Source organism: Harpia harpyja, chromosome 17 (genome assembly GCF_026419915.1).
Source record: "Harpia harpyja isolate bHarHar1 chromosome 17, bHarHar1 primary haplotype, whole genome shotgun sequence".
Classification (NCBI taxonomy): Eukaryota; Metazoa; Chordata; class Aves; order Accipitriformes; family Accipitridae; genus Harpia; species Harpia harpyja.
Window position 1 is genome coordinate 24,234,585 of NC_068956.1, and position 18,298 is coordinate 24,252,882.

The 18,298-nt window shown below is 41.0% G+C and overlaps 1 protein-coding gene across 1 annotated transcript in view; it reads right to left on the minus strand.

The window, feature by feature from the left end:
* ATP8A2 (ATPase phospholipid transporting 8A2) overlaps positions 1-18,298 on the minus strand; it is a 356,262-nt gene that overhangs the window by 210,610 nt on the left and 127,354 nt on the right. Inside the window, 1 exon segment of the mRNA XM_052812677.1 lies at positions 2,438-2,610. Coding sequence (XP_052668637.1) covers positions 2,438-2,610 — 173 coding nt within the window.

Consider the following 18,298-nt stretch of genomic DNA (forward strand, 5'->3'; position numbering starts at 1 on the left):
CTATTAAAGAACCGATTTAGGAAGATCATTACAGTTGACAATGATTTAGAACAGGACCTGAGAGAAGGACAAAGAGCACTGGCTGGAAAAAACAAGACATTTGTCCCCAGTGACAGAATCCTAGAATCACCCAAGTTGGAAAAGACTGCTGGAAATCAGCTAGTTCAACACCCCTGGCTAAAGCAGTGTTAGCTAGAGAGGGTTGTCCAGTACCATGGCATCCAGTTGAGTTTTCCATGTCTCCAAGAACACAGACTCCACAACCTTTCTGAGAAACCCATTCCAGTACTGGACCACATTCACAGTAAAATAGTGGGGGGTTTCTGTGTTCAGACAGACATTCATGTGTTTTAATTTTTCTATTGCATCTTGTCCTGTCACTGAGCACTACAGAGAAGAGCCTGGCTCCCTCATCTTCATCCACTCCTATTATATATATATGCAAATTGATAAGAACCCCTCTGAGCCTTCTCTTCTCTAGGCTGAACACTCCCAGCTTTCTCAGCCTCTACTTGTACAAGAGATGCTCCAGTCCCTTAATTGTCTTTGGGGCCCTGCACTGGACTCTCTCCATTAAACCTGTTTGTATCTTACACTGAGGATCCCAGAACTAGACACGACACTCCAGATACGACCTCACCAGTGTTGAATAGAGAAGAAGGATCACCTCCCTCGACCTGCTGGCCATGCCCTTCATACTGCAGCCCAGGATACTGTTGGCCTTCTTTTTGTCACTAGGGTGCATTGCTGGTTCATAGTCAGCTTGTCCACCAGGTCCCCAGGATCCTTCTAGGCAAAGCTGCTTTCTAGCCTGGCAACCCCTAGTATTTACTGGTGCACAGGGCTGTAACTCTGCAAACACAGGGACTTTGCATTTCCCTTTCCTCAGCTTCATGAGATTTCTCTCTGCTCAATTCTTCAGCCTGTCAAGGTCCCTCAGAATGGCACCACAACCATCTGGTGCATCAGCCACTCCTCACAGTTTTGTACTGTCTGTAAACTTGCTGAGGGCATACTCCATCTGACTGTCAGGTCATTAATGAAGATATTGAACAGTGCTAGCCCCAGTATCGCACCCTGCAGTACAGCAGTCCAAGAGCTCCAGCACTTGGAAGGAAACTAGTCAGAGATGGAAAAAGCCAATGGGTTCATCTACTTCAGGTGCATGGACTGCAATTGCTTTTGCCATGCAGTATTTGTATGCTAATGTGCACATATATAAAAATAAGTAAGACAACAAAACAGCACTACAAGATCTCTACATAGTCATTCCTCCCAAAAGCAGGTCTTGCTTCTGGAATGCAGATAAAACTTCCTGTTCACCTAAACCAACAATCCCTCCTAGGTCACAGTTCTCCCCAAATACCAGCAACGAGCACAAACACACACACACACACAGACACACACAGAGTCCTCAAAGCTGCATAAAGTTAAAAATGACGCAGTCTTCCTGCTATACAGAAAGTAAAGCAGGCCAGATTTTGTTTTTCAGTTTTTGGAGGCTCTTCCTTCTGGAGGAGTAGTCATGACATGGGACCACATCTACGTATGGCTAAATCCACAAACGGCATCAAATTCTGTTGTGACCTAGTAAAGCAAGCAGTAGTCTAACATTTAAAATAGGGCAAATTGCAGTTACACACATTCTTGCATAGCATGCATAATTGATAAGTCAAGACAATTTAAATTCATCCAGAGACCTTCTCTAGAGCTGAACTGAAGAGTCACATAAACTTCTTACTACCCAATTCCTATTGCTTACAAATGACCACATCCATACCACTCCTCCTTATCAGTATCTACTATGATCAGGCAGATTTTCTCATGATCTTTCATCGTTGTATAAAAGAGATTGGACTCGGCTGGGACTGACTGTGGCAGAGGGAACTGCATTATTAGATGGCACTTAATTTTAGTGAAGGACTTGCTTCCTCCCCCGTAAGAGCAGGAAAGAAGCTACTAACTAAGTCCAGCACACATATGAAACTGCTTCCAACAGCTAACAAGACTTCTACCATCAGAAGGGAACATGCAGCTGATTGAATGCTCACCTTGAAGGTGTACAAGCTCTACTGCTCACTGTAGAGTATCCTGTAGGACAGGAAGAACTAAAATGTTAAACTTCGTTGGCCTATCAGTCAGCCTTATGAACACTTTCACAGACCTGTCTGTGGTATAAGAGGAATACCTCTTCTCCAGTCCTCCTTTGCTGCTCCCAGCACTGTCTCGCTTCACAATAGTTCCATAGCAAAGAAATCAATTATATTATCAAGTGCCTTACCACTGCAGTTTGCCTCCTCTTGAATATCACACTATTTCCCCTACTTACATATTTCCTGTGAGCACTAAAAGCATGAAAGGGAAGTTAACATGCTAGGTAACATTTCACAGGTTTTGTGCCCATTTTGTTATCTGAAAAAGTGCCAGAATTTCTTACCTGCAACAAATGACCGCTTTACAGGAGAGTGCCAAGTCCAGAAAGCTCTGCCTGACTTCAAATGAAAGGGCATACTTCAGTGTGTGGCCATCAATAATCAGAGCAATATCGTTTTCCTTGCCCAGTGACTCCCCCAAATTGGTACAATGTTGAGTCAGAGAAGCTCTTGTTGCCTGAAAAATAAACAGAAAGAAATCATGTTTCCTCCTAATTTAAGAAAAGTGCATCCAAACTACAGCAAGGCATCTCTGGACGATGCAACGGAGCACAGTATACACACATCCAAACTAGCACTGACACAAGTTAGTGTTTTAACAGGACTTCATGCAGACATATTAATTTGGGTCACAAATGAGCAAAAGCTGCATCTGGTTGCCTAGGAACACATGCCTTGTTTCAGTGCAGACTCGGGCATCTCCAGTACACACTGCTGCATGACACATGTGCCCACACTAGTTGTGATACATCCTTTTCAACTATAGGGCAGGTATAACCTAATGCCTTTCGTGGCTGTTGACATCATTCAAAGTATTACTATTTATTCAAGCAATATTCCCTACCCCAAAAACCTTTTCACTGACAGCTGCTGCTGGGAAAAAAAAATAAATCAAGTGTTCATGTTTCACTGTCACCCCAAATATTTCAACCTTCCTACTGCAGTGAAATTCACACTTAAAGCAGTCTGTTCCATTCCCATACAGGTTACTTTAACCATCAGTTCCAGCTGAGTTAATCACTGCTAAATGGTTCCCAAAGTTGCTTGTGGTCTGAAGCATATATGCTCTTTTTGACAGAGAAGGACTTGACACACAGGACATAGGATGGCAGAACACGAAAAGCAAAGACTCCAGAACTAGTCAAACACTGCTTTTAGGTGGTGAATGATCACTAACTGCTAGATTATATAATTTTTCAGTTTTTCCCTTTGTTCAAAAAACAGTAACAGTGGCACACACAGAAGTCACCTGTTTGTGTTTTAGCAAATTCTTACCCATTTTCCAGTCTAGAGTTCTCTCCACTCTTAAACCAACCAAAAAAAAAAAAAGAAAAAGGTATTCCTGCTCATCTTAACTGAGCAGCTTTGAATAATTGTGCTAAAGCAAGTGTTTCACATGCTTCTGCTTACTGATATTTAAAAGTTACTCATTTTGTGACCTGTCTGCACTGGTCTAAGCAAAACATATATTCTTTTTTTCTTTATATAACAAGAAAAAAAAAAAAGAACGGTTATTTACTGTCAGAAATGAAAACATGCTATTTATGCCTCATGGCAACCCATTCATTGTTTCACAGATCCAGATTTCTCCAGATGATTGCAAAGCCACAAACTGTTGCCAAATGCTGCATTTCCTATTTGCACCTCGAGTTTAACAGACAGATGTTAAAAAAGAAAAAAAACCTGAAGGTAGCTAAACTAGTTACTCTGGACTACACACCTGTTGGTCCTGAGGAACACATTACCTCAATGAAGGCCAGCAGTGATGAGAGTCTGGATTTTTCTCTCTCTAAATTCAACTGAGAACAGGAGTTGGCATTTTCACACGTGGCTGAGCAAACTACCAAAGATGTATAGAAACCTGCATACATGAACCCCCTTACAAAGACAGCAAAAGAAGTATTTAAAGTTGCACCTCTTTCACATTGAAGACACCTGAGACAAAGCTCCAGTTCCATATCACACTACTAACATGGTGGGAAACAAGCTTACAATCCTAAAATACTTCATTCAGTGATCTCTCTGGCATCTATCCATGAAGGGAAGAAATGGGGAAAAACAACACAAAGAGCTTCCTAGTACCGTGGCTTCTTAATTTCTTGATCTAAGCTTTCACGAGCTGTTTCTGTGCACTTTAAAGAACAGAAATGCCGTACTGAGGTGGTTTCTCTTCTGTAAATAAAGTGATGGGAAACTCCCCTCACCCGGCAGCTTGCAGGGCTGTTTCTGACTTCTTCCCCCCTCACTCCTCGCCATCTGTGCGGTGTTTTGTCCTTTCGTGAAGACGCTTTCCCAGAGGTGCCGCCATCTTGGCCGAGGGGCTCAGCCGTGCCCCGCAGACCCGGCTGCGTCCAGCACAAGGCAGCCCCAGCCTCTCCTCGCCAAGGCCCCTGCAGCCCCCCAACACCTCGCCACGGACACCCAGGACACCCGACCGGTGGGCACTACTACAGCGTTCAGAGAAGCTGAGGTAAATCAATTCAGTATGTCAAACTGCTGGAGACTGAGAGCTACTCCACACCCGTCAGGACAGAGAACCACAGGCAGTACTTCTGGTTTATGGTAGCCCACCTCCCCCACCCCCACACCCTTTTTTTTATTTTTCTTACTCCTACAGTTCAGTAAGACCACACTAACCCAAGTTCTCTCACACTTGCTGAAGGCCAAGCACCTAAAATTATGTCGGTGCTTCCCAGCCTCCCAACAGCCGCGGTCCCGTGAGCCACCACAGCGGCTCTGGCATCTCACACTGCAGCCCTCAGGAGGGCCGCATTCTGCACACCCCGATGCTGTCCTCTGTTCCTCTCGCTTTCCCTCAGCTCCAATTTTGGTGGCAAAGTTTTAACAAGGTTGTAATAGCAATATTTACCCTGGCTAGAGGTATCCTGAACATAGCCATCAGCAATCACAACCAGTCCAAACTTCACTTCTATCACAGTAACAGCAGGATCATCCCAAATACTTTAGACTTTGACCATTCCAATAATGTTTTACTGAAATAATCAGCAACAAAAGTGTTCCCTTTCTGTTGATTTAAGGGGTTTGGGGTCGGTTTTTTTGTTGTTGTTTGTTTTAAACAAAGATTTCTAGTACAGGATTACATCAATGACATTTAAATGCCCATGTTCCTAAGACCATGGTAAAGTATTTTTTCCTTTATCGTTTTATTTCCAGCTCAAATAACAATCACCTTGTTTCAGAAAAATACACTAGCTTACCAAATTAAATGATTACTTAATTTAAAAAATGTTTTCCATGTGTAATACTGAGTGAACTTGATCTGACTTCTGTCAAGACAGGCAGCCACCACAGTACACAGAGCAGCAGGATTGAGTATACTGTGGTGGTTAGAGGCTACAGATTTTTGCTTTCCTTGAATCATGTTTCTCATACAGAACTCAGTAAATACGTTCAAGTCTGAAACGTATCACAAAAATGCTAAACATGGCAGCAATTCCAGCCATCTGCTGCATAAAGTTCTGTAGTTTGCCTAGATGACTTTTACACAAATAAAGCCAGTAAAATAAAAGACAAAAATAGCCACACTCAATCAAACCAGGCCACGTCCGTGGCCAAAAGCAACCAGCCAAGAACGAGTCCAAGAATACAGCAAGCATATACCAGCACTCCCAGAAGAGCCTCTGGACCCCCACAGCTGGCAGCTCAGGGACCTCCTGAGCCAGGTGCAGGGTCTGTTATGGGAGAGCCCTTGATCCCAGTTACCATCAAGAACTGTGGGAAGTGGATCAAAAAGCTAGCAAGGGAAGAGAGGTCACCTTTCCTCTAGGGTAAACCAGAGTGCAGAACAGCATGTAGGCAAGGAGAAAACCCCAAGAAACATTGGAGATTAAATGATTATTGGGTGGTGAAGAAGTTTAGGACATGACAGCAGTCAAGACAGCATTACTGAGCAGAGGAGGAGGATCAGGTAGCCAGAATGACTGAACTTTCCTGGGCCAAATAGTTGGGAGAAGAATCAGGCCATTTTGACACAAAGGGTAGAGGAAAAAAAGGGAGGAGAAGTTGCTTTGCCATTTATTTTCTCTTGCCCCACTCATTGGTATGGTAGTCAAACTCACTCTGATTCACTAAGAAACTAGCCTCAAACTGGAGGCAAATTTACAGAGTAAGCTAATGAGTATGACAGAGCACACAATTCAGCCATTTAGAGACAGATTACATTTTGCACATTCTTTATTGCAAAAATGACTGAGCCATTCCCTGCTTCCCCGTTAAGCTGTGAGGGATTAGATTTATGACTTCATGGCACACTTTATTTACACTGTACCTGAAAATTTACCACCAAGTAGATGATTGTGCTTAAAACATTACAGACTAGTGCCGGGAAAACAAGGGTATGTCCCGGGGGAAGAAAGCTGTTTTATCTAGTTCAACACTACTGTGCAGTGACAACATTCACCGAAATCCCAAGGATGGTATAAGGGATACAGTTTAGGTAATGTCCTCAGTAACAGAATTTTAACCCAAGAACCCTTGCCCCTGGGATCTTGGAGTAAGTGCCATTTCTTTTTCTTTACTGCTTCCTCTCAGTCTTGCTCAAACCTTTTTCTTACTCTCAAATGCAGAACTACTCCCCATCCTTCTCCCAAATCCACCCACAGGATTAAAAACTTCTCTGGCTATTTGAAACCAAGGGAGACAGTCCCTAACCCTTATTGCCAGTCTAGCCCTTCTGGCACTTCAGAGGAAACACCCTCATTTTCATGTTGCTTCTTCACCAGACCCAAAGAAGGTGAAGGGCCAGGGCCCAACCCTCCTCTCCTGCAGAGGCAGAGGAGAACCTGAGAGCAAGTTCAGGAACATTATTCAATATCCATCATCTGTTGCCCAAAAGAAAAGGTCACATGGCAAGAGGAAGACTTGCAAAAGGTGATGTTTCTCATCAGATGACATAGCTAGTCTCCATAGCTTATTACCATGGCTATGCATAAGCCTCATCCAATTCATGCCCTGGTCACTGAACTTACTCATCTTATATACAAGGTGTCACAGAATTAGTAACAGGCTTAATACCCCAAAAAGCTATCAATCAAGGATTATAAATCAGACACCTTGTTTGAACAGCATTTTGTAAAGCTCTCAATATATTCTTCCATATGCATGGTTAACTTACGACCTAGTAACTTATACAGTAAAAAAGCACTAATTATTATTTCTGGTTTTTCCAACTACTTACAAATGCTGTTTAAAAAAAAACCCAAAAACAAACTACTGCTCCTGTAGGCCAGTGCAATTAAGCAGAAGCAGCTAGCCCTAAATCTCAGTGGGTATATAATAAAGACTTCCTAAATAAGCAGAGGAACAAACACGTGGAAACCATGGGGAACTATATCATTCTGTAGGCAACTCATTACTGATAACTAGAGTAGAAATCTCTACTTTGATACCTAGCTTGTACTCTGTGTTTGACATCAAGGGATAAGTTTCTTCTTTGAGTCACGTCAAGCAAGAATAAATCAATCCTTTACTAGAACAAGCATGATGGAGCAGAAATCAATAGTAGTCCCAAGAAACTTTCTGGATAAACTCAGACATGTGGAATACCCCTGCCATTTTTACTGAGTACCAATCAAAAGTAAATGGAAAGTTTGCAAGGAATTCTGACAAAAATAGAACATTACAGAGGAGAATATTACAAGCACTTCACTTATCCCTAATACACTTCATTTTCCCTCCCTCAAGATTTTCTTTAGACACACAGCGCATCCAACTGCTCTGGGGAAACCTGGAGAGGTGCCTGCCAATCAGACCTTATCATACCGGCACATCAGGTAAGTTTCCACCAAATACTAAAACTACAGATACAGTTTTACTTAAAGGTCAGAAGGTACATCAACTGAAAAGTCCATCGGTTTAGTAGCCATGATTCAGTGGGCTACTCAAATAAACACAGACACTTCATTAGTCCGTAGAGGACACGTGGACATGCTTAAGCTGTCTGTTGAATCAGAGCAACATTATCAGTTTAATTCGAGCTTCACAAGGGCTTAAGAATCCATTCATACAAGACCACCAACCAAATCAAAGCTTCAGAGCACAAACATTAAAAAAAAAAAATAAATAAAAAAAAATCGGTTAGATTGCAAAGGTCAACCACAGAGCTCAAACTAAGGAAACTAAGGAAATTAGGTTTTCATTTATTTTTATTCTTTTTTTGCACATTCGACATGGTTGGGGGAGTTGATTCTAAAAATATCAACAATTCTGACTCACACAAATGCATTTAAGGGTTAATGTTAGGATGTCTGTGCTTGAGTTAAATTCCAGGCATGGTAGTATATTCCATAATAAACCTACCCCACCTGCTTTTCCTGTTTGTTTTTCCATTTCAACAAGTCACAACCACAAACACAAACTCTGAGCAGAGCATTTACTTGCATTACCATCTTAAAACAAACTTTCAGATTTTATTCTTCTGTGTGTGTGTATTTTCCATCCAGAACACCAAGTAACATTATTAGTACACTACTACAAATCTCCATAGCAAAGTATAATTTGTTGACAGGCAGAAAACAAAAACATCCTAAAGCAGAGTTTGTGTGGTCTTCTCTGGACTGCACTCTCAGGATCTTTAACAAATCTTTTAACAGCATGTTTGTATATTCTCACTTTCCAAAGCCTCAGAAAAACACTGCTATGTCCAACTTTGTATTGAAATAATGAAACTGACAAACAAATTCTGGGATTTCCCAGGCTATTATTTTGTAGTTTAACAGAGCAAATTCTATTAATTTTCACATGATGCTTAGAGTGAATTTGGAAGTCAATGCAATCAGAGCTAAGTTAATCAGAGCTCTGCTGACTTCACTGAAAACAAGAGTTTACTCCTCAATACCATAATAAAAACATCAGAAACATTCCTACACAGGCTATATAACAAGACATTAAGAGAGGAGGTTTTGTGTGCCTTTGGGTGTTTTGATTTGGTGTTCAGGGCAGGGGGAGGTTGTGGTGGTGGTTTTTTTAACAGCAGCAGCACACGATACAGCCCACTCCCTCCCATGAGAGCTTTAAGTTTGCATGCTACAGCAAGAAATGTTAGTGTATGAAGCAATTTGGTATCCAACACAGAACAACAATACCAGATACTTGCCAAGGAAAAAAAAAAATCAGTAGGACTTGCAAAAACTTCGGGTGCAAAAGACTTCCGCAGGATAACACCTGTTCCCTAAGTTTATCTTACAAATAAGCTGATACCTAGAGAAAAACTAGATAATTACTGTAAGATGATCAGCTCCAAATCTCCTCTTCCCCTTCCTCCTCTGCTTTTCCCTGGAAAGGCTCACAAAGTCACTGAAATGATAGCAGGAGAAAGAAATGAAGCCTCATTTGCATAGCAACTACTCTCATGTTTCATTCTAAGCACAGACTGATAACATGGCCCACAAGGCAAAAGGTCTTGGGAAGAAAACTAAATGGCAAATAGCATCACGTAGACAAGAAGGCCTGTTTAGCTGAAGAGAACTACTCACCCCCAGACCTGTGACCTCTGAGAGAGACACACACACACACACACTCATTAAGCCTAAATCAGCCTTACATTCGGGCCTTCTTGGGCATCTATATTCACACACTCCTCTTGTATGGCCTTTCCTCTATGGCAGGAGGACTAAAGTGATCCTCACAGAACAAGAGATACTAAACTAACACTTAACTCACAGTTAAACTAATGTAAGTCAACTGCATATACTGCTTCTTGCTTTATTTATCATAAATCTAGGAAGTACTGCTAGCTACAGCAGTTTAAAGATTTTTTCCAAGTTAACTTCTTCCATCATCCTATAATTCATTTCCAAACCACTAAATCTGTCAGATGATACAAATTACACAATCTGCTAACTCATTGTTCTGGAGTATACTGAAGTGCCAGCTCAACCTATTTTACCAATCCAAGAATTTACTTTTTATGACTCCTGCTGTTTCCTTCCTATACATAGATAATGTGAATAATCACATGTAACAACTTCTTTACTGTGCTGAAAAAAGTGATTTCAAGTCAAAATACCAGCCATGTCCCCCACCTCCCTCAGCATTAAATGAAAAAATCTTCCAAGGAGGACTTCAGAAAAGCAAGGACTTTACTGCATAACCCCATTCAAGATAACATTCGCCAGCCCTACTTCACAGAAAATATTCCACTGTATCTTAATTGCAATTCGGAAGCTCCACCACACGTTTGGTGAAGTCTTTCACTTCAAACTGTCTAGCTGCTGCACCAGAGGGATCTGTAAGGACATCTGGCAGAAGCACATTTACGGGAGAATAGGGATAACGAGCATAAAGGCAAGACAAACTAATGTTTAAACCAAAGCTGGTGAAACATGATACGAGTATTTAGAGCAACACATGTTGGGCAGAAGAGTCACTGGAAGTGCTTTCCACAATAAATAGCACATGGGCAAGTGCTAACCTTGAAACTTCTCTTGAAATCAAGGAAGAAATACCACTTTATCTGCAGAGCAAATACTCATTTTTTACCAGTCTTCCAAGTTAGGCCCCAAACTTGACTAGGACAGCAACTTCAATTTCTGAAAGCAAACAGGCAACTTCCAAAGACCTAGTTACAAGCAAGTGCGTGAAGTACATTTCCACAAAAGTAAAGATGACTTCTTGTGCACAGAAAGAGGCCAACTGCAGGATTTGTTGGTCAGGTTCCTCTGCTCCCCTTCTTTTGTGACTTCCTACAACTGATCTGTCTTCAAACAGCTGATTCTTTAACTGCTTCTGTATACTTTTAGAGTTAGATTGTGGATGCAAATACAAATTCAAACATAGTAGTGTTTGCTAGGTACAGTGTCACCTGCTTACATAAAACTGATCCCAAAGCCATGGTTTACAGCCAATTAAATGGAAACTCAAAACATCATTAAAATTGAAAATATTTTATTATTAATATGAGGATATGCATGGCCTAATACAATCAACTCTACAATAACACAGACTTCCATGTTCAACTCACAAAAGTTTTCAGGCAAACATTTGCATACTTTCTTAACTATGAGGCTGTTCTTAAGAGCATCCACTAAACTACCCTGGCTTTCTTCTACCCTTAAAACTGTGTCACAATTTCAAAAAAAAAAAAAAAAAAAAAATCAAACTTTACAGCGGTATGGACATTAGTCCGACCACCTAGCTACACAGTGCAACAGATAAGGCGGTATGTGTTGACAGAGTAGGCTATATTCCTCTGCCATACTTTCTTGCCTTTTGCCTTTTTCACCACAGCATAACCGTTAACTCACATTCAGCTTGTGACCCACCTACTCCTTTTCCGTTCCCCACCTTGTGTTCTCATGGTTGAGCACTCGTGTGCAAGAATATGATCTTGCATATTCCCTTTTTTTCTATAGCTTCTTCTAGAAGAGGCCAGGATAAAGGACTAGAAAAGCAGAAAAGTGTGGTCAGGTGCTCATACAAGTTCTGAGACTCATGAAAGACTTGGAAGTGTCTCACAGGATGAATATACCTGAAGGAACAGCAGTAATATTGGGACCTATGAGCTATAGGATTATAGCAGAGGAGCCAAGAGGAGAAATTAGACTAAGGTGACTCCTAGAAAAACTTATGTACCAAGATATCTCAATAATACACAAAGAGACAAACTATGCGTCTCCATATGAAAACCCATCACCTGTAAGGTTCTTGTAAAACCAGAAGTAGAAATATTAGCAGTGAGGTTGTTTTGTTTATTAACTCACTGAAAACAGCCCTATGCAGAGATGCCTCTGAAGATTACACATTTTTAAAACCCCATTTTAAGAGTCCATCCATTTCTTAGCTTCACAGGAAGAACAGAATATAAGGACACTCTCCAGTTCCAAAGCCAAGAGATCCTTTGAAAGCTGAAGACTCCAACTGTGAATACTTCGCTACTTCACATTTCAAAAGAAATACTATGAGCATCTCCCAGTTTAGGAAACCTTGAATACTTTAAAATACATGACTCAGTTCAAATTCAACCTGTACACACAAAACCACTCAGCAAATGGATCATGGGAGAAGATCAGATCCCATCTGACTACCTTCAATTTATTCTTTTCAGTATGATCAAAATTTAACACCCCCCCCCCCCCCCCCCCCCAAAAAAATCAGGGTCATCAATAGCTGTTGCTCAGTATTACTGCAGTGCTCAGCCTATGTCACACATTGATTTGAAGAGCTATGTAAGAGCACACACTATGTGAGCACTCCAATGACACTTCACACTTAGAGGATCAAGTTAGGGTTTGTAAGTCCCAATCAATTACTTGACTTCACCGCTTTGAAGCGATTCTCCAAAGAAAGATTGAAATGTATAGTGTGCCATTATTTCCTCTCTAATATAAAACAAGCATGATTTTGACAAAACTTCAGCCTGAACTAGTTATAAGACATTTGATCCCAGATTCCTCTAACATGAGTGCCAAAACAGTTTAATATTCTCAGTCTGGTGAAAACAGGAGCGTGTATGTACAATAGCTGGGAAATAGTATATTCTAAACCATTTCTACAGGTATCATATAGAAAACCTGCAGTTTTAAAATCATTCCCAGCAAGATTCCTCACAAAGCCCCTGGAAGCTTAACTTTGAGTGATACGAGCAGATAATTTTTCCAAAAGGTATTATTACGGTCATCATCTGCCTTCCCATGAGAGCCTGGAGAAGCTGGTCAAGCAAAATCTGCATTTGTCTCATGAAAGTATTTAATAAGCTCAGATACCACAATTACACACAAACCATCCCAGCAATATGCCATCTGTTCATCCAAACCCATTTATGAGAGTAAGTTCACCATAAGTCACCTCAGGACTTAAGGGTATTAGTGGATGAAAAACTGAATATGAGCCAGCAACGTGCACTCCCAGCCCAGAAAGCCAATTGCATTCTGGGCTGCATCAAAAGAAGCATGACCAGCAGGTCGAGGGAGGTGATGTTCCCTCTACCCCCCTCTTGTGAGACCGCACCTGCGGTACTGCCTTCAGCTCTGGGGCCCCCAACATAAGACAGACATGGACCTGTTGGAGCAGGTCCAGAGGAGGGCCACGAAAACGATCAGGGGGCTGGAGCACCTCTCCTATGAAGACAGGCTGAGAGAGTTGGGGTTGTTCAGCCTGGAGAAGAGAAGGCTCTGGGGAGACCTTACAGCAGCCTTCCAGTACCTAATGGGGGCCTACAAGAAAGCTGGAGAGGGACTTTTTACAAGGGAATGTAGTGATAAGACAAGGAGTAATGGCTTTAAACTGAAAGAGGGTAGATTGAGATTAGATAGTAGGAAGCAATTCTTTACTGTGAGGGTGGTGAGACACTGGAACACGCTGCCCAGAGAATTTGTGGATGCCCCATCCCTGGAAGCGTTCAAGGCCAGGTTGGATGGAGCTTTGAGAAACCTGGTCTTGTGGAAGGTGTCCCTGCCCATGGCAGAGGGGTTGGAACTAGATGGTCTTTAAGGTCCCTTCTAACCCAAACCATTCTGTAATTCTATAATGTTTAAAGAACAACAACATATAAAATATTAGGCAAATATTGTTACACAGCGAGTGCAAATATCACTAAAAATCTAAGGCAAGACAACAAGAACCCATTCATAAAACATGTTAATCAAATGACTCGCTGATTCTACACAGCAGTACTTGATTATTTCATAGCACTATGATTTTGCTTGATGAATATGATCTCCTGCCATGCCAAGTAAAACATCATACGGAGGACCCAGAGATATTAGATGGCCTCACTCAGATCATTTTCATAGCTTTGAATCTAACTTCAACCTGAAATTCCTTCACAGTAAGCCAACTAATCTAAAACATCTACATACAAAGAGTCCTTAATCTGCACAGCAAGTCTCAGGTTATCACACATACAGACCAAATCTTGCCTTAAAAAATTAGAAAAACAGATCATATCAGTACTTCTGTGTCTCCAGTGGCAGCTGAAAGTCCAGATGAATTGGACCATCAACAGCTATAACAAGAGCTGTAGATAATTATTCAGGGATGTTTTCAGTTCTGTAACAAACTGATTATGCAAGAGCCAGGGAACTTGGTAAATCGGGAAGAAAATACACCCTGAAGGAACCTCTGTTCCATCAGCAGTACATTTATCTCCAAGCATGTTCCACATAGTTTAAGAAGAAAAATGAAGTGGATCTTTTACAAGCTTTGTCTGATCACAGAAAAGTCATCTCCAAATATGTCAGTCAATACTATCTCAAATACATATCCCGTATAAAGCACTGCAGGCAGTTCAAGTACACGGTAAAGTACAGCACAGCACTAAACAGCTGACCACTTGAGAAGTACATGGTTGTGTTCAATTCCAACTTAATGCAGAATGCCAGATGGCTGCATGCTAAACTTAAGGCTCTCAGTGAAGAAAAGTGGTGTCTTCATAAAGGAGTATGTATGAAGTCCCCCTGCAATCCATGAGCTGGGGGCTCAGAGAGGAGAGGGAGAGAAGTACAAAGAGAGGCTTTTTCCAAATTAAGAGGTAAAACTGATTTGTTCGAGATTTCACTAACCAATCTGCAAGATGGGAGATGACCAAGTACAACGGCAGTGTGTGCTACCAGAAGCAGTGGTCCTAGCATTTTAGCCTTTTGAAATAAAACCTCCAGGTTCCTGCAACATTACTTTTCCCTCAGATTAGAGAGACACTGATTATGGGAGTGGCATCTTCAAAATGCCAATCTTAACTGCAAACCCGCACTAAAATACCAGATTTATTTCTTAAAAATCAAGGAAAGTGACAAAAGTCTCAGCATTCTCAACCCAAAGAATTGACATCCTAAGTAGTCATCCAGTGCAGCATGGCTGCCAAAGGCACCATCTTGAAACCCATGAGCCTTTTGCAACCCTTCTTTGAGTTCTCAGAGGACAAAGCTTGCTGCATAAAAAAGAATTGTAGAAACAACTACAGTCAAAGGATGATTCATCATCAAATGTTCTTCAAATGCTATGAAATACCACATTTGTTCAGTTTGACATTTTAAAATATTTCTAACTTTAGCAAGAAACACGTGTACCGTGGGAAGACTAGGGATTTCAAACAGTATAACTAAAATCCTGTTCCCTTCACACTAAGAACAGGATTAGGCTTATTACATTACTTTCATTTACTCCAGAAATGCTCTACATAGGACAATCTCTCTATTGCTTTCAATACATCTTAGATGTTTGACCACAGGACAGTTTATGGTACACATCAGGTAGTTTGTATCTCATACTACAGAAAGGGCAAAAAGGAAATGCTTGTTCTGGACACTAACACATCTGTGCAATTATTACAAGCAACTGTACTCTGCCAAGAGGAAGCAGTCTGTTAGTTTTGCTAACAAGCTAGAATACCTCAGTGTCTTTATATTTTGATATTTTAGCTTTATTAAATTCATTCAACAGAGTAGGGTTTTTGTTTTATTTCCTTCTACTTCTGTCAAACAAGTCCCAATTGCTTTTTCTCTTTCCAGTGTAACAGTCCAGCTCTTCCGGAGCAAGAACAAGCTCTTGTTTAGACCTCCAAAGAAATTATGTTTCTGCTAAGTAATTTCCCAGAGATAAAAGCCAACCTTTCATCTCACTGGGTAAATCTTCAGATCAAGAAGAAACCACAACCTTCTGCTTTAGATCATGAAGATACAGGATTCTGCGTTACAGTGTCTTAACCACATGCTTCTGTGTTTTAAGTTAGTACACACGGATGCCCACAAACTCCTAAAGAGAATTCAGCCAAAAAATGACACTGGTGTGTGGACATACAAGTCAGCCTATAATTTACTCCCAGAAAAAAATAGTGGTATTTTCTCATTATATACATGTAGGGTGCTTAAAAGACCCAGATCTCAGCTAGAGATCCTGATTTTTTCACATGTGTGTGTCTATAAAAGAAAACATACAAAGTAATGTGGATATGTATTATTACTATTATAATACCCTGGTTGATATATATAAAACATAACCATCCTGATTCAACGAGATTAGAACAACTTCTCCTGAAAGGGAGACAGAAAGAACAGCCAACAACATAGCCAAGACAATACTGACAGAGTTTTATCACTGCTAGTAAGTAAGGAATCCATGTTTATTAACGTATAAAAGACTGAACAGTAGCCACAATGAAATATAGACTAGATGACAGAACCCACCTTTTCTCCAGAAGAATGCTACACACAGGAAACACGTAGTATTGAGTAGATTGATTTGTACAAGACAGGACTGCTTCAACATGATTTTCCCATGCTGCACTCTGTTGCCAGTACAGACACAAGCATGTTCCAAAAATAGCATTCACTGTGAAAAAATCATTTAGTATTTTCAAGTCATACTACATCTGTAGTTTGCAAAAGAAAAAGTTCTGGTTTTACCTTATACGAAAAGGTAACGTCAATCTGTAAGATATCAAAATAAAGTTGGAAGGACAGAATTTTCCTCTCTACAGACTAATAAAATTTAAAAAAGGGCTAGGGAAAGCCAGAGGCTTCAATTATTTTTAGTCTTCCACTCAGTTTCCTCTCCAAAATCCCCCTTAAAAAAAACAAAAAAACCAAAAAAAACCCCCCACTATTAGCATCTGTGTAGTTAATAGCTCAGTTGCATGCTAGTGTAAGTAACAGAGGCCATACCGCTGTCAGAGTTCATAGCCAAAGTTATTCCAGTACTTAAGTAAAAGGAAACTGCTTTGAGCATTAAGCCAAACAGCAAACTATAAACTCAAAGCTACTCAAGACAGTCCCACTCACGCAACAAGCCAACCTGTCATTTTAGTCTTCCTTTCAAGTGCTTGTGTACTATCAAATCTGTTTCTCCCAGTGAAGCCGAGAAAGTTCCAGAGCAGCTGATTAGCACAGGCAAGCTCTGTAATAAAACTGGCTTTTAAGCAGCAAATTGCTTTTAACCCAATTTGTTTTCTTAAAGCCCTGGTTTTGTTTTAGACACAATACAGGTATTGAACAGAAATATGAGAGAAGTTACAGTTCTTGAAACACCCTTTGAGATTTTACTTCTACCTTTAAAGCACGACAACCGTCAGAAGTTACTCACGCTCCTTGGACTATGTATTTTTCCTTTTTACCTATGGCTGACTAGGCAATAAAGCAACACACAAAGGTGTTTTCAGAAGGATCTGATACAAGCTGTACTCCCATGACCTTACCTCTTTCCCAACAGCCTCTTGGAAATGGGGAACATGCACATTTGTTGACTGTTCCCATCCAACTGGGATTGCTGTAAGGACTCCCGAGCTCATTTACAGTCCCAGAACATCACTGACTCATTAAAGAATTAGTTCAGGCTTCCTGCCCTTTGGCAGCTGCCCAAGAGTAGGTAGGGTGCAACAGGCTAGCCTCGCCACTTCACTCCTGGCCTCAGTCCCATCTGTGCCCTCTCGGGACTTCTAATGAAACAGAGTCCAGCAAGCAGACAGCGAGGCAACGTTCTCCTGCCTGAGCTAACCCATTCAGCAAGCAAGTGGAAAGATCACATTCAAGACTGACAATGCTTGTGTTAAAGACAAAACAGTGCCTAAATTGCCCCACAAGGGCAGGTGAAGGCTGAGCAACAGCCTAAGCAAAGAAAACACCGAGCATGTCCTGAAGAGCAAGAGTCTGGACACTCCTGCACCTGGGAAACAGATTGTCAGAAGAAGTGGAGATGGGGAAGCAGGAACAGCAAAGATGTGGGAAACTGGATTTTCTGTCATGCCCCAAAACTAAATTAAGAGCTCTATAGCTCACCATTCAAGGAGAGAACAGTAGCAGGCCTAAAAAAGTTGACCTTGGATTACAGTTTTTAAACCCATCAATTACGGTGCTGAAGTAGAAGCATACACTAGGGAAGGAGAGAAACCCTATTGCATTCAACAAGCAAGATGCTAGGAAACATTCCTGCCACATCAGCAGCAAAGATCTTCGCTATCTGAACACTTGCTAGATCTATAGGATCAACAAACTCTCACTCAGTAATTAGTGACAGAAGAGCTATCCAAAACACTGACATTGGCAGAGCATGTAAAAAAAATAATGAAAACTGAAGAAGTTAGCGTTACACTCAAATACCAGAAATCCAGATAGCTATATACATGTTCAGCTGATACAGGACCTATAGCTGAACTATCTGCAGAGCATTAGATCATGAAATGAAAAAAGCATGGCAAA